The 25,377-nt window shown below is 35.5% G+C and overlaps 1 protein-coding gene across 2 annotated transcripts in view; it reads right to left on the bottom strand.

The window, feature by feature from the left end:
• parvin (beta-parvin) overlaps positions 1 to 25,377 on the bottom strand; it is a 331,571-nt gene that overhangs the window by 108,931 nt on the left and 197,263 nt on the right. For both annotated transcript variants that reach the window (XM_067782234.1, XM_067782235.1), the window contains exons 4-5: positions 9,629 to 9,813; positions 9,210 to 9,568 (exon numbers count right to left, since the gene is read on the bottom strand). In XM_067782234.1, coding sequence (XP_067638335.1) covers positions 9,210 to 9,568; positions 9,629 to 9,813 — 544 coding nt within the window. The remainder of the gene's footprint in view (positions 1 to 9,209; positions 9,569 to 9,628; positions 9,814 to 25,377) is intronic.

Below are 25,377 nucleotides of genomic sequence, written 5' to 3'. Positions count from 1 at the left end.
TGAAGTGGATTCCTATTGCATAGAGAAGGTCAACTGCAATAGGGATATACTTCGCTAGTAGCTCTGGTCACGACCACAGCTCCGTGCTGACTGACTTGTTGGTTGGTCTGCTGCTATAGCCTTTTGTGACTGGCTGTTGTGTCAATGCTGTATTGAACTTGTTGGTTGGTCTGTTGCTATAGCCTTTTGTGACTGGCTGTTGTGTTAGTGTTGTATCGATTATGATGTATGCTGTATTGAACTTGTTGGTTGGTCTGTTGCTATAGCCTTTTGTGACTGGCTGTTGTGTTAGTGCTGTATCGAATATGATGTGGGGTCGCTTTGTGTGGGCCAAATTAATGGTGTTATATTTGGTCCTCACAATGTTCTCTAGGATGGATGAGTGGATATTTTAACTGGATGTCACCGATCGTGTTGAGGTGTGTGTTGATGTCTGTGTTAGCTCGGTGCAGTTGGTGTTACGAGTGCGTGTGTGTATTTAAAGATGGAATGCTGTGATTTATATTAGGATGAATGAGTGTTACCAATATTGATCAGGTGAAAGATGGTACATGATGATGTAAGTTAGACTGTAAGTTAGTGTTGCTAGTTGTTACTAACGAATCCTGGCGCTTGTGGGCGAATGTATTGATGACTAGTGGATGTATGGCCATATATGCGTGTGTGGATTTATCTGGTGTTTGCTGGTGTGATTTTTTTTCTATTCAAAAATGTCAATGAATGTTGTTGTTGGATAGGGTAGTAGCTAAAACGTTTTCCCCAAAAATTGGAAACCAAATCGCGGTTAGGCCTATTAGACAAAATACAAGTTAAAAAAGTCTCACATGTGGAGCACTTTTGTTCATGCACATACTAGAGGATGGCACTTTTTCATTAAGGCCCAACTTACCAGTAGATTCCTGGTCAGAAACCCTAGCTGATTTTTACCGGTGTCCGCCACACCGATTTGTTCTGCACCGTTTCTTGTGCACCTCGTTATTTTTGTTCCACTTGCGTCACACTACTTTACGGGTTCTTTGTTTTTTCTAAATTGTCTTCTTATTTATTTTATGTCTACACCACTCGATTAAATCCGCGATTTGGTTAACTTTAGCAAATGATGCGAGTGCTATCCATTTTACAGTGTCAGACAAACGGGGTTTTGGCATAACATTGTCACCGGCAATATTCCTGTAAAATTCTATCTTTTGGCATAGTAGCATGTGTGAGCGAACGAAGCAGTAATGTCCGTTACTAAAAATCTAACATATACACGCATACACGGATGTATCTTCCAATACACCTATACACATGCATCACCCGAATGACGTGCAGCCACCGCTAATATACTAATGCATGTCAATCAACAGCGCATCGATCAGAATCCCGCAGTTAACATTCAGTTGCAATGTTAGATGCATTGTGGTGTATACCTACTTGCAATTAAACCTTTGTATTATAAGGGCTGCCGTTACAAGTGCTGTGAATATCAATTGGCAAGAACCAGAATAGAAGTAGAAATAATGAAGACAAACAAACAACCGATGTGATAGCTGAATCATTATAGTAGCGGGGTCTAAACGTTGCCGATTAAGGAATTTAGCAGTTCCCGAAATGGATCTATACAACGAGCTTTGACATTTGTCTAATTTTTTTCTTTCTTCTATTATAATTTAAAATTTTTTCAATTAAAAAAAAAAATGTATCATAACAGTAATAATGATAAAATAATTATTGTTAGGCCCCGAGCTCGATTCAAACCCTAGATCTTATAATAATAAGCTATAATAAATTATAGTAGCCCCTACCAGGGCTAATACCACTTAAGCGAACCTAGCCTAGTAAAATTACTGAGCAAAAAGCATTGCTAAAGTTGGTGAAACCGGCTCCTCAATTTTTATAGCAATATTTTATTGTAAGGCCTGATTTTTTAGGGCGGGTTTAAACTCCCAGTTTAAGTTGAATAGAGCTTTGCGCAGCCACTTTTGCCGCTTAAACTAATTTGAACACCAAAATTTTGTAATCGATTAAAGTGGCAAGGCTAAACTCAAGTCAACTTTAACTGAAGTTTGAACTATCACAGCAAAACCGCGCCCAAGTCATCAAAAAAAAACCTCCTTTATTGAGCTTACTTCAAGATATTTAATTACGTACGACGATATACTTGGTCACCATATATGTAATACTCCTATATTGCTAATAGAAAATTATCGCAATGTGTTTTGAATTCGAAATCAAAACAAGACAGCCTATAAAATTTTTGTGATTGTAGCAGGATATGTGTGACAAGATAAAATTAAAATTTAGGTACATTCGATTATTGAATACAAAAACAAAAACGTTTAAACAGTAATATATCGGCACTCTGATGTTTGGGAATGTACCTAGCCTTTTGTAGCAATATGGGAGTGTTACATATATGTTGGTCACAGATCACTGCAGTGTTGTGTAACAATTATAGAAAGGTAAAACCGCTGATGCCAAACAAAATATTTTTGAAGTTTTTTAACAAAACCACTATTTGAAGTGTTTGAAAAGTTTACTTTTATTTTTCTGTGAAAATAATTAAGTTATTTTATATTTTTGAGCTCAAGGCCGGATTAAATAAAACAATTTTAATTTTTTTAATTTGATTTGTTTTATTTTAATTATTTGTCAATATTTCGACTTCACTCTGAAGTCATCATCAGGACTGACTGCAAAAAACAATACGTAATTTTAATAATAAAATAAAAACATTCTTTTATGCATCAACACCACTTACATCTTCAAATGCGCTTTCAAGACTAACATTTAACATAACAATTATAAAAAGAAACAGCGATTAAAAATCTAAACAAACAGAGTAAAAAAATGAAAAACCGTAATTGTAAACAAAACTATAAAACAACAAATTGTTAGACGGCGAATAGTACATCGATACATACATATATATTTGGCATTACAGTGTTGTTGTGAAACGAAGACGAAAACTTTTTATGTTTGTGCGGGTCTGTAAAAATGCATCACATGCTTTTGTTGTTTTTTATAAGGTTGCGGTAGACGTGAGAACAATTCGCGATGTCCGTTTTGAAATTCATCCTCTTATTATTAGGGGTGTCCACTATATGAAGCATTTCTAATGTGAAGCGTTTGTTATAATTTTTCTCTACTTCTAAAATGGTTACATTGTCAAAGTCTGGATAATGTCCTGTTTCTTGGCAGTGGGATGTTAAAGCCGTTTTGTTGTCTGAAAAATTGTTCCTTAATTTTATATTAGATCTATGTGCGGATATCCTTGTCTTCAATTTTGTTTTTGTAGTCCCCACATATACTTTCTCGCATACGTGGGACCCGTCGCCATTGCAAGGCATCTTGTAAACTATATCCGATTTTTCATGTGTTGAAATTTTATCTTTAAGGTTGCTAAAAATTTTTTTTTCGTAGGGTGTTGTCATATGTGGAAGCTAACCGCACGTTCTCTTTATCATACATGTTTGAATATTTTATTCTCTCCGATAATTTCGGAACATACGTTGCAGACTTGTAAATTTTGGCATCTCTAGTCTCTTTATTACCTACATCACTGGGTCAGGAATAATATTAACGAATTATTTTCGATGCTAATTTTATGGGAAAGTTGTTGTTTTCTAGAATCTTTTTGATAGTTTTTATGTTTTTATCGTGATAAATATTGTCGCTGATCGATAGAACTCGTCTGACGAAGTTGTTGGCCGTGTTCAAAATTGTTCTCTTTTCATGTTGTGAGTGAAAGTTTATAAGTCTCCCCGAGGCTGTTGGTTTTTGATACCAATCTATAGTTAAGAAATTGTTTCTTTCGATTACCAATGTATCTAAAAATGGTATTTCCCCGTTTTTTCTATCTCAATTGTAAATTTGATGGATCTGTGATATCCATTCAGTATGTTAAGCAATTTGCTTGTATCTTCTATTTTTACTATAGCGAATATATCATCCACGTACTTTGTTAACCGATTCAATCTCAAATCTGGTTAATAGTTCTTCCATTACGATATCCGCTATTACCGGTGACGCTGGTGATCCCATTGGCATCCCCGATCGTTACTCGTATATTTTGTCTCTGTATTTAAAATAACGATTTTCTTTGATACAAAACTTAACAACACTTAAGAAAAGCTCTTTCGCCATGGATGTGTACTCTTTTATCTGGTTCCACTTAGAATCTATGATATCAAGGGCCAAATCAACTGGGATACTGGGAAACAAGGAAACAACATCGAACGACACTAGACTCTTCATCATCATACACATAAGTATCTTTTATCTTTTTCTTGAAATCCATCGCGTGTATTACATTAAATTTGGATGTCATTGTTAGTTTTTTAAGAAACAATTTCTTAACTATAGATTGGTATCAAAAACCAACAGCCTCGGGGAGGCTTATAAACTTTCACTCACAACATGAAAAGAGAACAATTTTGAACCCCAGCGGGTTAGGGGATCAGAATATACCCGCGGTAGGTATGCCTGTCGTAAGAGGCGACTAAAATACCAGATTCATGGGGCTGTGTAGCGCAACCTTTCAGGTTGCCAGCGCAATATATAGCTTCTCCAAAGCCAATTGCCAACCACACCTATCCGCGGCGAATCCTGTTTCACTAACAGACGAGGCTCTGGCGACCCCAAGCTCCTCATGGAACTTGGGGGTAGGGAGGACGGGAATGGCCTGAAGGTTTAATGTGGCCACATAAATCGTTCCCGAGATGGTCGGGCTAGCACCTTAATGGTGTTATGGTACCGGAGCGTACCGGATTTGTATCCGGCAAAGGACCATCACATCGATAACACTCCCCAAAGCCTTCGGGGAGCAACCTTATCGCTACAACAACAATAACAACAGAACAATTTTCAACACGGCCAACAACTTCGTCAGACGAGTTCTATCGATCAGCGACAATATTTATCACGATAAAAACATAAAAACTATCAAAAAGATTCTAGAAAACAACAACTTTCCCATAAAATTAGCATCGAAAATAATTCGTGATTATTATTCACGACCCAGTGATGTAGGTAATAAAGAGACTAGAGATGCTAAAATTTACAAGTCTGCAACGTATGTCCCGAAATTATCGGAGAGAATAAAATATTCAAATATGTATGATAAAGAGAACGTGCGGTTAGCTTTCACATATGATAACACCCTACGAAAAAAAATTTTTAGCAACCTTAAAGATAAAATTTCAACACATGAAAAATCGGATGTAGTTTACAAGATTCCTTGCAATGGCGACGGGTCCCACGTATGCGAGAAAGTATATGTGGGGACTACAAAAACAAAATTGAAGACAAGGATATCCGCACATAGATCTAATATAAAATTAAGGAACAATTTTTCAGACAACAAAACGGCTTTAACATCCCACTGCCAAGAAACAGGACATTATCCAGACTTTGACAATGTAACCATTTTAGAAGTAGAGAAAAATTATAACAAACCCTTCACGATAGAAATGCTTCATATTGTTAACACCCCTAATAATAAGAGGATGAATTTCAAAACGGACATCGCGAATTGTTCTCACGTCTACCGCAACCTTATTAAAAACAACAAAAGCATGTGATGCATTTTTACAGACCCGCACAAACATAAAAAGTTTTCGTCTTCGTTTCACAACAACACTGTAATGCCAAATATATATGTATGTATCGATGTACTATTCGCCATCTAACAATTTGTTGTTTTATACTTTTGTTTACAATTACGGTTTTTCATTTGTTTACTCTGTTTGTTTAGATTTTTAATCGCTGTTTCTTTTTATAATTGTTATGTTAAATATTAGTCTTGAAAGCGCATTTGAAGATGTAAGTGGTGTTGATGCATAAAAGAATGTTTTTATTTTATTATTAAAATTACGTATTGTTTTTTGCAGTCAGTCCTGATGATGACTTCAGAGTGAAGTCGAAATATTGACAAATAATTAGAATAAAACAAATCAAATTAAAAAAATTAAAAGTGTTTTATTTAATCCGGCCTTGAGCTCAAAAATATAAAATAACTGTTTATACTGACGGCCAAAAAAGAAAATAAATCATGCAAAAACGGAGAGCACACCGAGAAGTTGAAGACGCTACCAACGTCTACAAGAACATAAAGAGGAGTTATGACAGCAAAACCCGAAATCAAATAAAGCAATACCAACGCCATACACATCAGTCCACGAGGCTTTTAGAGTCGACGTTGTTTCTAGAGAGGTGTAGGAGAAATGGAATAATATCAAAATTCATCAATAATGCTACTAAAACCTTCTTTATATCATCAACAACAACAGCAACAACCACAAACTACCAACAAAACTGTCAAACATCGTGAGTACATACATAGAAAGGATCAAAGCGAAACTTTTAAATATAATCATCGCAATAAAACACGAACTTCTACGTAAAAAAGGAAAAGAGGTAAATAGATTAAACACACAAATAACACAAGATCTCACCACAAAAGACTCTACGGCATTTTTCATAAGTGAAGAACTACTGACAAAGAAATTAAAAACGAACATGAAAACTAAACAAGTCAACAAATATGAAGAGCTAAAACAGAAACAAGAACAGCTGTTGAACATTAGGGTGATACCGGAATGGATTTGTAACACGACAGACGTACAAATACCTACAAATATTCAGTGGCTTCTTTCCCTAGGCCCTAAACATGCCCTACCGACGGAAGTGAGTGATTTTTCTCTTTTTAAAATGATAGCGGACGGAGAGAGTTACATACAGACGATTAAAGAAAAAGAGAAACAAGAGATAGAAAGGAACAACTTGACGACACTTCTGCAAAATCACCTAGATATGACGAAAAATTCCGTTAGAGATAAATTTACAAAAGACACCCTGCGCTCCACTAAACAATTTTTAAAGAACAACGAACAGCTTCTAATTCTCAACGCAGATAAAGGAAATGCTACAGTAGTGATGGATAAAATCGAATATGAAAAAAAGATGCGGACAATAGTAAATGATATTTCTATGTACAAAGTATTGAAGCGTGACCCCACTAGTAGACTACAACAGAAAAATAATGAAATAGTGGAAAAACTGTACAATAACAAATCCATCGACCTTAAAGAAAAGTACCGTCTTACCTGTAAAACAGCGAACCCACCCAGAATTTATGGTCTGCCAAAAATCCATAAGGCAGGGATTCCGCTGAGACCTATTTGTTCGTCTATTAATACTCCGTCCTACAGTCTATGTAAATTCGTTGTTCAAATATTTAAAAAACACACAATGACATCCAAATTTAATGTAATAGACGCGATGGATTTCAAGAAAAAGATAAAAGATACTTATGTGTATGATGATGAGAGTCTAGTGTCGTTCGATGTTGTTTCCTTGTTTCTCAGTATCCCAGTTGATTTGGCCCTTGATATCATAGATTCTAAGTGGAACCAGATAAAAGAGTACACATCCATGACGAAAAAGCTTTTCTTAAGTGTTGTTAAGTTTTGTATCAAAGAAAATCGTTATTTTAAATACAGAGACAAAATATACGAGCAACGATCGGGGATGCCAATGGGATCACCAGCGTCACCGGTAATAGCGGATATCGTAATGGAAGAACTATTAACCAGATTTGAGACTGAATCGGTTAACAAACCACGATTACTTACAAAGTACGTGGATGATATATTCGCTATAGTAAAAACAGAAGATACAAACAAATTGCTTAACATACTGAATGGATATCACGGATCCATCAAATTTACAATTGAGATAGAAAAAGACGGGGAAATACCATTTTTAGATACATTGGTAATCAAAAGAAACAATTTCTTAACTATAGATTGGTATCAAAAACCAACAGCCTCGGGGAGGCTTATAAACTTTCACTCACAACATGAAAAGAGAACAATTTTGAACACGGCCAACAACTTCGTCAGACGAGTTCTATCGATCAGCGACAATATTTATCACGATAAAAACTATCAAAAAGATTCTAGAAAACAACAAATTTCCCATAAAATTAGCATCGAAAATAATTCGTGATTATTATTCCCGAGTGATGTAGGTAAAAAAGAGACTAGAGATGCTAAAATTTACAAGTCTGCAACGTATGTCCCGAAATTATCGGAGAGAAGAAAATATTCAAACATGTATGATAAAGAGAACGTGCGGTTAGCTTTCACATATGACAACACCCTACGAAAAAAAATGTTTAGCAACCTTAAAGATAAAATTTCAACACATGAAAAATCGGATATAGTTTACAAGATGCCTTGCAATGGCGACGGGTCCCACGTATGCGAGAAAGTATATGTGGGGACTACAAAAACAAAATTGAACACAAGGATATCCGCACATAGATCTAATATAAAATTAAGGAACAATTTTTCAGACAACAAAACGGCTTTAACATCCCACTGACAAGAAACAGGACATTATCCAGACTTTGACAATGTAACCATTTTAGAAGTAGAGAAAAATTATAACAAACGCTTCACATTAGAAATGCTTCATATAGTGAACACCCCTAATAATAAGAGGATGAATTTCAAAACGGACATCGCGAATTGTTCTCACGTCTACCGCAACGTTATAAAAAACAACAAAAGCATGTGATGCATTTTTACAGACCCGCACAAACATAAAAAGTTTTCGTCTTCGTTTCACAACAACACTGTAATGCCAAATATATATGTATGTATCGATGTACTATTCGCCGTCTAACAATTTGTTGTTTTATAGTTTTGTTTACAATTACTCTGTTTGTTTAGATTTTTAATCGCTGTTTCTTTTTATAATTGTTATGTTAAATGTTAGTCTTGAAAGCGCATTTGAAGATGTAAGTGGTGTTGATGCATAAAAGAATGTTTTTATTTTATTATTAAAATTACGTATTGTTTTTTGCAGTCAGTCCTGATGATGACTTCAGAGTGAAGTCGAAATATTGACAAATAATTAAAATAAAACAAATCAAATTAAAAAAATTAAAAGTGTTTTATTTAATCCGGCCTTGAGCTCAAAAATATAAAATAACTGTTTATACTGACGGCCAAAAAAGAAAATAAATCATGAAAATAATTAAATAAAAATTATTTGAATACGAACATACATTTGTATACAATTTTTTTTACCAAACCACCTTTAGTACAATACTAAATAGCTATAAAAGAAGAATCTAACAGTTTATTGCGTATGTCAAAAAGAAAACGGTTTTACCTTACTCTATTTTTATAAAAAAAAATATTGTGATACGCATTTACCTTCTGGGCGAGCTTTTGGTTTTGGTAAACCAGCGTCCTGCATCAAGTCAAATGAAAATGCTACATTTGCGACCATCTGATCTACGTCTTGGGGAGTGAGGTGAAACTCGTACAATGGAACAAAAAAACCGCCAAGGAGTCCCATTAATAAACATAAATAAACGCCATCTCGAAAGTCTGAACTCAGATCGAATATTTCAAAGTTCAACTTTGTTAAATATTTGTTGACAAATGTTATAAGAGAATTTTTGACCACAGATAATTTTTCTGGAGCGCAGTCAAAAAGTGTGTCGAAAGCATCTTTGTCACAGCGCATTCCCACGTCATCGTACTCTGAAGTAATTTGCTCTTGAAATTTTCTAGATACAAAATTTACATTTACTTACAACTGCTGTACATACATACATAAACATACTTACTGTGCATTTAAAAGCCCGCCGCTTTTTTGAGCAATAACAACATTAACGAAAACATTTTCCGGTAAACGAATTGGCGCTCTAAAATACCGGGCTAGTGCAACTAACAAATGAAGAATAGCTACCAAATTCTTCGAGTGCACACTTTCGACGGACCATTTTGGTATTTTCTGATGAAAGCCCAGGGTCTGCAAATAAATTTAATCATTTTGTCTATTAAAACTTTATAGTAAATTTAGGTTCTATTTTTCCAACCTCATTTCCAACTAGAAGTGTTTTTTCGAACATTATAAGATAGACAGATATATAGTTAAGTTGTAATAGCTGGCTCAAAAAAATTTTTTTGGGATGTTAAAACCCTTGGGGAATTATTAGGCACTAGCTAAGCGCTCGTGACCCACCACACCGGCACACTGGCAGGTGCAACCCTGCCACCCACTTAACATACCACACACTAACACTAACACACCCACACTCATAAGTTGTCACACCACACATATACATTTATACATACCAATAAATCACAAATTGTATACCTTTGCCCGATACAGTGGTCTTGGCGCGCAATCGCGACGTATTTTAAATAAACAAATTTCTTTATTTCCACAATTTTCTTTTCGCTTAAGATTTATTTATTTCTCAGGTTTTTTGGAACGTTTGAGTGCAAGGTGAGTGGAAAGTGCAGTGAACAGTGCAAAAAAGGGCTAAAATTATATATGGTCCTTCGAGCCGAAAACAAAGGCAGCTACCCTGCAAAAACCGTTGCATCATGTGGTCCACTTGTGTCATACTGGAGTACTTACCATTATACTCCACTGTAATGCAGCAATGGACCAACTCATGTTTCTGCACGAACATATTGTAAGCCGATCGTTGCACGTTTTAAACAATTGTAATCACTACACGATGTTTATTGGACTGTGGGTACTCCATGGATTACTCTGATGTAATGCGGAGCTGGAGTATATGGTCCAGTCCTAGGACATCGCAATGCTAATTGGACCATATTTTTTGTATGAATTGTGGTTAATTTTGGAGCACTCGCTTGGTCCATAGCGAGTACTCCATACATGCGATTTTTGCAGGGAAGCGAGTGCTCCAAAATTAACCACAATTCATACAAAAAATATGGTCCAATTAACATGGCGACGTCCTAGAAGTGGACCATCAGCATTACATCAGACTAATCCATGGAGTACTACAGTATGACACAAATGGACCACCCCTGCATAAATCGCGAGTACTCCATGCATGCATGTATGGAGTGCTCGCTATGGACCAAGCGAGTGCTCCAAAATTAACCACAATCCATACAAAAATATGGTCCAATTAACATTGCGATGTCGTAGGAGGACCATATACTCCAGTTCTGCATTACATCAGAGTAATGCATGGAGTACCCACAGTTCAATAAACATTGTGATTACAATCGTTAAAAACGAGCAATGATCGGCTTACAACATGTTCGTGTAGAAACATGAGTTGGTCCATTGCTGCATTACAGTGGAGTATAATGGTATGTACTCCAGTGGACCACATGATCCAACGATTTTTCCAGGATTGGTCCATGCATGCATGGAGTACACGCGATTTTTGCAAGGCATGGACAGTGGAAGAAATAAATTCAAGAGCAAAACATAAAAGAGACATACAGTCCACAGAAAAAAATAAATAATAATATATAACAAAAAATTGCACAAAAAACGAAATATTATTCAAAAGCCCTAGTGAAAAATAGTTACAAGTGCACTAGCAAAAAAAATACATAAAATACATACATTGAACATAAGAAATTAATAAATCAAAAGATCGGTGCAAAATCACATAAAATAAAACAAAACAGAACTAGCGCGAAAACCTTAACAATATATTAAAACATACATATGTATATACATAAATACAGGCGAAACTGAGTATGCATTAGGCTGAAAAAAAAGAAAAAAATAAATAAATAAATAAAAAGTATGTACACAAAAAAAAAACCAACAACAAAATTAATAAAACTCACAATAAAACATACTTGAAAACTAATACCAACAACACAGGTACCCACTCTAACCCCATGATAGATTGCGGTAAATTGTATCTGAACAATTATAGAATTGCTTTAGTGAAAAAAAATACTTTAAAAATAAAATATTATTCCCTACAGGCTAACGCTTATTTTTTTTTGTGCTAGCACAATAGCAAATCTAAAAGACCGCTATAATTGAAGTATACACTTGCCAATATTATCCCGCAATACCCCTTCGCATTTAAAAAGAGAGCGCGAAGCAGGATTGCTTAACAAAAAAAATATATATGTGGGGTATTCCATCCCATTTCAACCAATTTTGAACCCGACCCCTTTAGAATTGGCTGTAAGTTTTTCTTCTTTTCCAATCTTACGAAAGACGTTTTTCAAAATTTTTTCAAATTTTTTCATCCAACTCAAAAAAAGTTATGAATTTAAAAAAAACACCGTTTTTGTTTTCAAAATGTTATAACTTTTTCAAAAATTTACCGTTTGGGATCTTTTTTTTTTAAATTTGTTTTTAAATGTACTTTTCGGAAAAAATAAAAAAAAATTTTAAGTTTTTCGAGATTTTTCGAATTTCGCCATTTTTTTTCTCATAAAAAACTTCAATCAATTCTGCAATCATCCCCACTAATCCCGGAGTGGGCCGATTTTTTTTTATTTAATTGAAAAAAAAAACTAAAAATTTTTTTGTATTTTTTCCGAAAAGTACATTTAAAAACAAAACTTAAAAAAAAAGATCCCAAGCGGTCAATTTTTGAAAAAGTTATAGCATTTTGAAAACAAAAACGGTGTCCAACTCAAAATAAGTTATGAATTAAAAAAAAACGGTGTTTTTTTTCAAAATGCTATAACTTTTTCAAAAATTGACCGTTTGGGATCTTTTTTTTTTTAATTTGTTTTTAAATGTACTTATCGGACCAAATACAAAACAATTTTTTAAGTTTTTTTGTCAATTAAATAAAAAAAAAAAAATCGGCCCACTCCGGGATTAGTGGGGATGATTGCAGAATGGATTGAAGTTTTTTATGAGAAAAAAAAATGGCGAAATTCGAAAAACTGAAAAATTACAAAAAAAAACTTTAAACATTTTTTTGTATTTTTTCCGAAAATTATTTTTAAAAGCAAATTTAAAAAAAAAAAGATCCCAAACGGTAAATTTTTGAAAAAGTTATAGCATTTTGAAAACAAAAACGGTGGTTTTTTAAAAATTCATAACTTTTTTTGAGTTGGATGAAAAAATTTTAAAAAATTCTGAAAAACGTCTTTCGTAAGCTAGAAAAAGAAGAAAAACTTTCAGCCAATTCTAAAGGGGTCGGGTTCCAAATTGGTCGAAATGGGATGGAATACCCCATATATAAGGATAAAAATTTAATTGCGGCAAAAAGTAGGATTTGTATTATATCATATACATACATATCACATATTTCTATATTACATACATAAATATACATTTTTCGTCCGGTCTTTTGCACCCAAACATAACATAATATACATACTTTCATCAACCTTATATATTAACATACTGAGCCCATATTAAAATCATACATATACAGATCCATAATAAAGGACAAAAAAACAAAAAACAGATTTACTGCTTATTTTCCTTGTTGCTAAGCTCAACTTAATCTCTATAAAATAAAAACAAAAACAAACATTCAAGTATTAACTTGCAAATTTACCCGGCAATACCCCCTCTGCTTGCGTTCCTAACATATAAGTCAAGCCAAGACACGATTGTGAAAATTAATAAGCAGTAGGCCTAAAGATAGAAAGAAAAAAAAAAAATTATCGCTAACGCATTTTCTGGCCTCCCAAATAAATCATATTCACCCCCTATTCTGCATTTCGATTACGTTCCCGTTCTACGCTCCGCTTTAAACGAAGTTGGGTATTCTGCATTACGACGGAATCGTAACGAGAAGAGGAAGAGCAAAAGGATTTTTCGAAATCAGCTGTTTGTACGGAATGTGTGAACATTGGAACAAAATAAATTAAAGAAAATTTGAAAAAAAAACACTGGAAAACGTTTATATTGTAACGAATTTGCTGCAAATCCTCTTATTTGCAATCCTCTGCTAAGTTCGAATCACTAAACTGTTGAATAAATAACTCCAATTTGTAATAATGCAAAATGGCCTTTATTAAAGTACTTCACAATAACAAACTGTGAAACGAATAGCTTGCTTAATAACCACACTGATTGGTACCTCAATGAAACTCTACTATTCAAAATAATACTGCTATTGCTCGCTAGATATCGTCTTAATCAAACTGCTTGACAACTCGAATCAAACTGAATTCTTCTTACTCGCCTGCCCCGCTTTTATAGTTTACGCTGCATACTTCTAGGCTCTTCCATTTCCAGAACTTACCAACTATATTCGTGTGTGTATAGTTCTCATATAGTTTCTACTTGTTTACAATTGTCTACTTTTTAGCGCTTCTCAGATGTACATATGTGAGTTTGTAGTTTACAGTCTCCCGCACACACATAAGCGTATAAGTAAATTCATCTGTGTGTGACATCTCATCTCTCGCTGCCTTGTATGTAAATGTTGCTCGTCGGAATGTGTACATATGTGTAGACGCAATTATTGATTCGTTTATGTAGATACATAATGATTGAATTATTGATGTGAATTCACGTCACTGCTTAGCATCGGCCTGGAGATGGCAGCACTCCTTAGTTTTGCTAATATTCGTAACAATATTTTATTATCCACGCCATTTTGTGCAAAAAAAGCTATAGAATGTATTGCCGCAGTGTTATATTTTTTTGAGTGAAGTGCTTTCATAATTGTATATGTGTTTTTGTCGTTCTTCTGGCCAATTCCCTTCCGTGGCCACCAAGTTATGTTACAACGGATTCCTGCGCGAATATAGTTGACATTTTCTGAATTTTATGGATGCTAATTTCATTACACTGGCCTAAAATACTTTATGAAGATTTATTTATTCTTTCCGCAAGGATTTTTTACGTTTTCGCTTCACCTTCCTCTATTCCGGCAGCTTGCTTTGGCATATAACTGGACCCAACGAACAGACACAAATTATAGCTGTTTTGTTATACTGGAATCAATATCCGCGGCATTATTTGTGGAGTTGGAAAGCAACTCATACGAAAATGGCCAGGCGAGAATGGAAAGGCAAATATTGCGAGATTTGTGTGATCCATTTGAGATGAGTGACGAATTGTAAGAAATTTATCTTAAAAGTGGTAAAGTTTAATGACTTATTTTCTTATTTAGCTTCAAAAAAACTTTCGACTTAATAAGGATGCTTTCAAGTATGTGTTAGATACTTTTGCGGGGAAAATACGTCCACGGACTTCGACATCGACATGTTGTTTTTGACCTGGAAACATGTAATAAACAATCATCATCAAGCTTTTTACGTTTCTTAACAAGTTTTACTTACATTTTTTTAAAATTCTGTTATAAATTATTAAAAAAATAAAAAGAAAATATTTTTCCGCCAAGAAATTTGCAACTTAGAAAAACGGAACTACGATCGAAATGCAGAATACACAAAATCGAACGATTCGAAGTTGGATCGAAAGAGATTGGAACACAGAATACCAAAATTGACAAATGGAAAAAATTCCAATCCAAGTCGAAATGCAGAATAGGGCTGATTATAAAAACATGCTTAAACGATTCGCACTAACAAATAAACGTTTGGCCAGCGACAAAACTGCAGTCCACGAAAATAAGGAAATAAAGTTCCTTGCTCTTGAAGCAATAAGAAAAGCGAACAAAAACAAAACGTATTCTATTCTTCTATTGTTTGCAGTATACAAATAGACAAACACACAAACTTGCGTTCAACCACCCCAACAATTATTGTCTTTGTGAACAATCTCACTTACAATATATCAGTAGTCAAAACCTGATTTGTTTGCTAGGTAACCCAACCAACATTTGGGTCATAAAAGCATAAAAAAAATCTAAGGGAATATTATTTCGAATTAAATGAACTAAAGCGTAGTGCATTATTAGCGCATTATTTATTAAAAACCATTTAGAAAACAGACTCGTGAGCAAAATAAAACAATTACTATATATACATAAATAAATATAAACCTATATAAATTTATAGAAAATACAATAAACGAAAACGCGAATAATAAACAACTTCCTCTTAAACGAAGAAAACTCAAAAAAAAAAAAAAGAGGAAACCTATTAATATATCTTTAAATTTATTTCGACAATAAATGTCAACTGACCCTAAAACCCCTCTTTTAATTCCATCAAAAATGGGTGATGAAGAAAAACCCAAAGGTACCCCGGCAGACGCTACACGCACAAAACTGGGTGCAAAAGCCAAAAAAGGCAAAGACTTTTCAGATGCAAAATTCATTGCAGAAAGGGACAGTTTATGACACTGTGATGATACTGCATAGATTCTCCTCAATACCTATAGAGGAAAACACGGCATCGGCTATCGAGGCAAAAGAAAAATCCTTTGACAGATTTTGGACACGACTCCAATCTGCGTATGACGCAATTATCGAAACCAACGATTCATATTTACCTGAAAATTTTAAAGACTCGGCGTATTCAAAATGCGAAAACTGCTTAGACCGATACGAAGAAACAACTTAAACTTCTAAAGCCTGTTACTGCACCTACTCCACCTCAACGAGTGGAGCTACCCCAAACACAAGCTAACGAAGCAAGTTCAGGCATATATCTTAAAGTGCCAGCATGTGATACCGAAGTATTTCATGGGGGTTATGAGCAATGGCCGTCCTTCCGGGACATGTTTACAGCCGTGTATATAAACCACCCAAAGTTATAACAAGCCGAAAAACTATATCATTTAAGAAATAAAACAAAACGTCAAGCAGCGGCTATAGTAAAACAGTTCGCACTTAATGACGACAATTTTAATCTGGCTTGGGAAGCGTTGAAAAGTAGATATGAAAATGAACGAGGGTTGGTTGATAAACAAATAACTACACTAATGAACTTGCCAAAAATTCAAAAAGAAACAAGTGAGGAATTTCTTAAATTACAAGCAACAGTTACAAACTGTTCATCGGTTCTAGCAACCCAAAATATTCCCACTGAAAAGTAGGACCCCATTCTGGTAAATATTTATGCTGCCACAATACCAGAAAAATCATTAATTTTATGGAAGAAATCTCTCTCATCCCAAAAAAATGTCCAACGTGGCAACAAATGAAAGATTTCCTCACCGCCCAGTTCGAAATCGCAGAACGAGTAGATAATGAAGCAACAAACCAATAACTATAATTCAAACAATAAGAGTTTCAATAGAAACCAGTCGCCCACTTCACAACAACGAAGATATTCGCACTGTGCAATGGAGGTCATGCAATAAGATCTTGAGAGAAAATTAGAAACTTGTCAGTAAATGAGAGAAATAATCTAGTTAGAACCAAAAAACTCTGTACAAACTGCTTATCAAGTAGTCATTCGCTACAGAATTGTCCAAGCAAATACAGCTGCTCACATTGCCAAAGGAGACATAATTCGTTGCTCCATAATAACAATTATAATAACAACCAAATTAGCTTTAACGATAAAAGAACTACAGGACTAGCTGCAACTGCTATGTCTGGAAATCCCGAAACGGGAAATGCCGAAAATTGCCAAGAACAACTGTTCAGTCAGATACTTAAGTTGAGATATATTTACTTTCATTTTTATCCTTACAGATACATATGTACATAGAATGTTAAATCTCTTGATTATCTTTATTTGAATTTTGTAATACTATAGATTAGTGTGAACATAGCATTAGTATAGTTGCTCAACTTCTAGTGAATTTCATTACACCTCTGTATTAACTAAGTTAGCTGTTAATGAAGCTCTCTACATTTTGTATAAAAAGATCTGAATAATAAACACTCTCGCTCATTTTTCTTTCCACTATTTTTGGATACATAACTTTTTATAAATTTGGTAATACGTTCTTTGCACTCGCCCTTAAATATTTTAATATAATAAGAAAAAAGCTTCTTATCGAACATTGGCGCACAAACGTGGAGCAGTGCAAAAAATAATAAATTTTGCAGATTTGCAGAAGTCGATGGAAGGTCACTGCATTGCATTCAAGGGGTTAAGATCTGCCACCTGCATCACATTGATAATGTATCATTCATTTATCTCTGTCGCTTATATTCCTGATCCCTGATTTCATTACTCGCGGCACTACGGCATTAGGGCCACAAGTATGGAAGAATACAAATCTACGCACAAAAACCAAGAGAAATATTTCTCGTATAAAAACCATTATTGATGCAAATGGCAGAGGAGAAGGGAAGACTCTCTCAACAGCGGAGTTGAAATGCCGCCTAGGAATATTAGAGTCGTATTTTAAACAAATCCTAGCTATTCAATCGAACATTGAAAAACTAGAGCCAGAAGATAATACTCGGGGTGAAATTGAAGATTTGTATGTGTCAATTAAACTCGAAATTCAATCGCAGTTAGGGGAAGATGTGCACAATATCACTTTATAAGATACAACCTTTTCATATCCTGTGCCACATGCAAAAAAATTACCTGTCTTAGAATTACCGACTTTCGACGGAAAATAGTCTAATTACAAAAATTTCATCACTTCATTCAAGCAAATTAAAGATCGCGAGATTAGTTTGTCAAATGTCGAGAAATTCAACCACTTGCGCAAGTGCCTCAAAGAGGCAGCTCTAGAGACTATCAACGCTTTCCAAGTAACTAATGAAAATTATCCAAAGGCTCTTGAAAGACTAAGGGTTCGATATGACAACAATACTTTAATTTTCATGGAAAATATCACTTCATTATTTCAACTCAGTTCAATGTCAAAGCCAAATGCCAGTGAACTACGAAGTCTTCTCGACAATGTCTCTGCGCTCTATAGTTCACTATTGTCTTTGGGAAATCATACAGATATATGCAATGCAATGCACATCTTCTTAGCTATGGAAAAGATACATGAAGAGTCTCAAAGCAAATGGAAGGAGTCTTTGGATTTCCAAAAACTACCCTCCTGGGAAAGCTGCACAAAGGTGTTAGAAAGGCGCTGTCAGTTTGTAGAGTCAATTGACACATCTCATTCTCTTTGCTGCGAAAATCGTAAAACCGATAATAAAAAAGGTAGCAGCAAAATCAAAATGCAAAAACATAGCTTTTCAATTTCTTGCTCAAAGCGAGTATGCTCTCTCTGCTGTAAGGCTGAGCACACTCTAAACCAATGTCCCCGGTTTAAACAAATGGATGTCGCTGAACGTTTTGCATTTGCTAAGCGTGTCGCTCTATGCATAAACTGCCTATCGAAAAATCATAAGGTAACAAACTGCACTTCCACATTCAAGTGCAAGCTGTGCGCTCAGGCTCACCATACACTCTTACATCGCCATCAATCACTTGTCGCTGCACCACCCTCTTCGTTGTCATCGTCATCACCGTTCGTCGCATCAAATGAAGTCAGTGCCAGCACCGCCGCTACAGTTCACACTCAATGTGGGCAACCGTCGGCGGAACAAACGATCTCGCAACAGCACTTGTACTCGTGAGAGATTCAGCTGGTGGTTATCAATTAGGCAGGGCATTACTCGATTCTTGTTCACAAATTAATCTCATTACTGAGGAATTTGCACAGAAGTTGCGCTTGCCAAGAGAAAAACACTCCATACAAATTAGTAGCATAGGTGAGTCACGGGCAAACATAAAGCATAAAATATCTACTTCAGTCAAATCTTGCTTCAATCAGTTACAATTACAACTTTCCTTTTACGCTACTTCCCATATCTCGTATCAGCCAGAATCTCAAATTGACATTTCTATGTGGAATTTGCCCTCAAATACCCAACTGGCCGATGAAGAATTTTTCAAGTCAAAACGCATTTATCTATTGCTATGAACAGAAAGTTTCTTTAAAATCTTGTCAGTTGGCCAAATTCAGCTCGGAGAAAATTTGCCGTCCCTACAAAAGACTCTGTTAGGGTGGGTCGCCTATGGCCGATACGAACCTTCAGTTCCACGCAAATCATCTACGCCAACATACTTACTCACATATGAAGAAAGAGTTGACCGTAACTTGAGACAGATGATACATCAAAAAGAGTGACAGATGAGCAGACGGTCTGTGAAAAAATTTTTTTGGAAACAGTTTCTCGAGACACCGATGGTAGAGTTATTGTATTTAAGGATAACCCTTCTTCTCTCGGCTGCTCATGTGATACTGCATTGAGGAGACTGTATGTAATGGAGCGCCGTTTATCTAGATATTTGCAAATTAAATTCCAATATGCGTCAATTTTTGGAATACGAAGAGTTAGGACATATATGCTCAAGTCAAGTCACCGAAGCTTGATGAACCGCATTACTACATTCCTCATCAATGTGTACTAAAACCCACAAGCACGTCAACAAAATTAAAGAGTTGTTTTTGACGCATCGTGTCAAACAACATCTCAAAAATCTCTAAATGACTTATTGTTGGTAGGGCCAACTATTCGAACCGAGTTATATATGTTACTCGTTTAGTTTCGCCTTTTTCGCCACGCTATCACAGCTGACATTGTCAAAATGTACCGCCAAGTTCTTGTAGATCCACGTGATCATTGTTTTCAATATATTCTTCGGAGAAATTCTGAGGATGAACCAGTTAAAACCTTTAAGTTAAATACTGTGACGTATGGTACAGCAGCTGCACCTTTCCTTGCAGTACGGAGTCTTCAGTACCTAGCTGATCAATACGAATCGGAGTTCGGTTTTGCGCAAAATCCTGGTTTTATGTCGATGATTTCCTGGGTGGGGCGGAAACCAAGAAGCAACTAGCTCAAATTAAGAAGGAGGTTACAGCAATTCTAAAAGGCGGTTGTATGGAACTAGCGAAATGGCATTCCAATCATCAAAGCTTCAGAGAGGAGAAAACCGTCAAGGATTTCAACCTAGAGGAATCGTTCGTTACAAGCGCCCTAGGCATACAATGGGATTAAGGCACTGATTTATTTATGTTTTCGTTCAACGCGAACTCGACTGTGGATAACAAATGTACGAAACGAAAAATCTTATCGTTAGCATCGTCGCTTTTTGACCCTCTTGGTTTGTTATCCCCTCTCGTTATCGTAGCAAAAATTATTCTGCAAGAACTTTGGCTGTTAAAGCAACATTCGTCTACATTATCGGCATTTGGTGGTAATAGAATATCAGAAATTCAAGATCTCACAGCGGCGTGCCACTGGAGGCATGTTCCAAGTAGCAACCCGGCTGACATTGTTTCGAGCGGCTCAACTTGCTCAGAGCTCGCTAATTCATTATGGTATCAGGGCCCGCCACGCCGTTTTTATGCATTGTGTGGAATTTGCAGCAACATTATTTTGAAGAGGATATCCACCGAATACAAAAGAAGTTACATCTCCAAAGCTCACTAAAATTTCTAAACCCATTTTGGAGCCTACTGACGGCTTTGATTTATTACGGGTGGGAGGTCGCCTTGAACTTGCAGGAGTCAAGTATGATGAAAAACATCCAATACTCTTACCTAGCACTAGCGAGTTTGTTGAAGGGTACGTTCGTCATTTGCATATTACAAATTACCATGCCGATGCAAAGGCTTTAGTGGCACTTATTCGACTGCGATTTTGGATTGTCAAAGCAAAAAATCTCACACGCCGTATCGTAAGGTCATGCAGTCATTGCGTTCGCTACAAAGCCCGCCTGTTGCAACAGGTGATGGGCAACCTTCCGGTCGAACGTCTCAACCCTGCTCGCCATTCTCTCGATGCGCCGTTGATTTTTGTGGACCAATTAATACCTATTTGCGAATTCGTGGCAAGATACCCTACAAAACTTATGTTGCGATTTTAGTGTATCTATCATCAAAGGTTGTACATATAGAGGTCGTCTCGGACTTGACCACTGAAGCATTTATTGCATCGTTGAAACGCCTTATAGGTAGAAGAGGTCTACCTTCTGACATTTTTTGCCAAAATGCCACTAATTTCGTTGGTGCTTGTAACCAGTTGGCAGAACTAAAGTCTTTTCTTTTCAATCCAAAGAATAAGGACTTCATAACTCAATTTTGTTCCAATGAGTTCATCAACTTTCGTTTATACCACCGCGGGCACTTCATTTTGGCGGCTTGTGGGACGCCGCGGTAAAGTCTGCTAAGGGCCATTTAATTCGCACTGTCAGGAATGCAAGTCTAACCTTTGAGGAGTTGACAACAGCCATGATTGAAATAGAAGCCATATTGAATTCGCGACCCATATCGCCGCTCTCTTCCGATCCTATCGACATGAAAGCACTCACGCCTGCTCACTTCTTGATTGGTAGCTCACTTGAGTCTCTTCCAGAGCGTCAAACAACAAGCAAAGATATCAGCCAACTAGACCATTATGTTGGAATCAATGCCATTAAACAGCGATTTTGGCAGCAATGGTCAACCGACTATTTACTACAGAGGCGCAATAAGTGGACCACCGCAAGCGATAATTTCGTTAAAGGCGCACTTGTCTTAGTACATGAAGAAAATGTCCCTCCTCAACGTTGGGTAATGGAACGAGTAACTGAAGCAATTCCAGGAAAGGATCAACGTGTACGAGTCGTCAACGTAAAAACTTAAAAAGGTCTCATCCGTCGGCCCATACACAAACTTGCACTATTACTATCTTGAAAGGGATCTTTCAAGGCGGCCAGAATTTTCAGTCAGATACTTGAGATATATTTACAATCATTTTTATCCTTACAGATACATATGTACATACAATGTTAAATTTCTTGATTATCTTTACTTGAATTTTGTAATAACTAATATAGATTAGTGTGAACATAGCATTAGTATAGTTGCTCAACTTCTACTGAATTTCATTACACCTCTGTATTAAGTAAGTTAGCTGTTAATTAAGCTCTCTACGTTTTGTATAAAAAGATCTGAATAATACACTCTCTCGCTCATTTTTATTTCTACCATTTTTGGATATACAACTTCTTTTAAATTTGGTAATACGTTCTTTGCACTCGCCCTTAAATATTTTAATATAATAAGAAAAAAGCTTCTTATCGAACAACAACCATGTGTAGTGTAAACAGCCAACAATTACAATGTCAGAACGTGTAAACCACTTAATGTACCACCCTGTCAAAAAATGAGTCTAAACTTTAATCAACACAAAGCGGCGCATTTTGTAATTGTTGCTGATAGCGCAATTCCCACGATTTAATACAGACGTGTGTGCACCGCGCGACTAAATTAAATTTGCACTTAAGCAAATTTGTTGATACTGCATTTCCCACAGACGCTGGGGCGTAGCGACGGAGGGGGCGGGGGAGATTTGGGGGTTTAACCCTAACCCCCCTCGCCACAGGATCATTTGATTTTTTAGGTCGTTACAATTCAAATATTTAATGTTTTTATGTCTATGTTAATAAATTTCTTTATAATTCTGCTACGTATTTACTTTGTTGGTGGTATTATATTTTTAATATGCAAGCATATGTATGTACGAAGTGAACACTTATATTTTAATCATATTCTGTTTCATAATAATTCTGCAATTTATTAAATATACAAATGTACATGTTAACTTTTACTATAATTTCATAAAGAAATTTCCTTGTAAATTTGCCTAACGACCATCTACATACATATCAGAGAACAGCAAAAATTGAACACAACAACGTTCGATTACATTCGGCAACATGATCGTGTTCAATGATCCAACTTGCTTAAACGAACATAATCGGCATTGATTTAAAATCAACCAACTTATTGCATGCGTGAATACAGTCAATTCGAGCGTTTGCTCGTTTGCCTCAACAGCGATTACATTCAGCGGAATGAAAAGGCAAATATGAAAACTCCATGCGTCTGAATATTTGCATGATTTTTCTGCCCTTACGTCACGGCGACAAAGTACATATAAACATTGCTTACGGTTCTGTTTGTTTACCGAACTAAACGATACTAATTCTCGTGCTTTGATTTTATTCTCCACATTTAAATAATGTTAAATTTACAGCATTTTTTCGAAGTACACATTTCGTATTTTGAAATATAATGCAAATTTGACATTATTTCCCATGTGGAAAACACATTATTATAATGTAATATCTACAATTTTTTTCTCATATCAAAAACACATTTCAAAAATGTAAAATACAAATTATTTGATAAATGAAAAAATAATGTTTTTTTCACATTTTAAAATGTAAAAAACACATTAGCGTTTTTTCCGTGTAGATATGACTTTTTTAAATTAAATTTTTTTCTATTCGATCAGTTTCTTTCTTTTGAATTTTATATACGTATACGTTAGTTCTCATGCATAGGCTCAAAAAGCATGAATTCTATTTATTGCTGAAGGAAATACTTCGGTTTTTTTTTTATAAATTTATTTTTGATTAATATTACAGGATGCGATTCTGTGGCTTTTCCTAATGTTCACATGTTGTTGAAAGGAGCCACAGCAAAGGAAGTTGGTGCTAAACACAAGTCTACAACCTTAGCCAGCCAGAAATGTCCAATGGTGATGAGGTGCTAGATAATTGGGAAGAAATTAATGAAGTCGGTTTGACAAATACATTGCAAGAAAAAAAAAACAACAAAAGCAGCAAATCACACAACAGCAACAAGAAATCGACAGTGCTAAACAGTGCTCCAAATTGCCAAACACTTTATCAAGTGCAACCGCGGCAACAACAGACACATACAACAATTTAGGTATTATTTTTAACTAAGATAACCACAAAAATATTAGGGAATATTTGTGTCGATTTGAATGTAGATATGTAAGTATGTAAGGTTTAAAGTAAATATGTATGTAAGAATATGTTTAGAATAAATAAGTATGTAAAGTTTAAAGTAAATATGTATGTAAGAATATGTTTAGAATAATTTAGTATAAATAAGCTGACAATATTTGAATAAAGGCAATTCATACTTAAACTTCAAAACACACCTTTTATACACACCTTTTATAGTTCAAAATCGGCCAACATTCCAACGCTTCATTCCGATAATGAAAGCAAAACCTTATTACTTACAGAAATGGTCTCTATAGAACACCGAGGATAATTGTTTAAATTAAGAACCTTAATAGATCAAGGGTAACAGCGGTCCTTCATAACATCTAAGGTTCAAAGCAGGTTGAATCTGCCAACAAGACCAGCCAACTTTGAGATTTCACGTATGGGCGGAAAAGCAGTACAAAACTCAACTAAAATCTGATTCATTATCCTGGTTTCTTATAATGCAGACCAAAGAATAAAAGCACAAGCTTTAGTTATGCCGCGTCTTACTAATATGCTTCCAAGCTATAATATAAGTAGCAAGCATTGGCAAAAGATTTCGCATCTGAAACTAGCCGACCCTAATTGCCATACACCAGATCAAATCGACATATTATTGGGAAGCGACTTAATCCCCCAAATAATGCTAGAAGGTGTTGGGAAAATTTCCAATAACCTATTAGCCCAAATTCCATTTTCGGTCGGATTTTAAGCGGCCAAGTCAAAGAGAAAATCTCCACATTCACAAGGCAAGTGGAAGATATTTCGAATGACCATCTTAACTCACAATTGAAAAATTTTGGGAAGTGGAAGAACTCCCTCCCATACCCGTTACTACACCTGAAGATAAGTATTGTGAAGCTTTCTATGAATTCGCAACTACAAGATCAGGCAACGGGAGGTACGTTTTTCGACTACCATTTAAACACCAGATACACTCGACTTGGGTCAATCACGAACCTCAGCACTTTTATTCTTAAGT

Source organism: Eurosta solidaginis, chromosome 4, assembly GCF_040869045.1.
Source record: "Eurosta solidaginis isolate ZX-2024a chromosome 4, ASM4086904v1, whole genome shotgun sequence".
NCBI lineage: Eukaryota > Metazoa > Arthropoda > Insecta > Diptera > Tephritidae > Eurosta > Eurosta solidaginis.
This window is presented reverse-complemented; position numbering and strand designations above follow the sequence as displayed.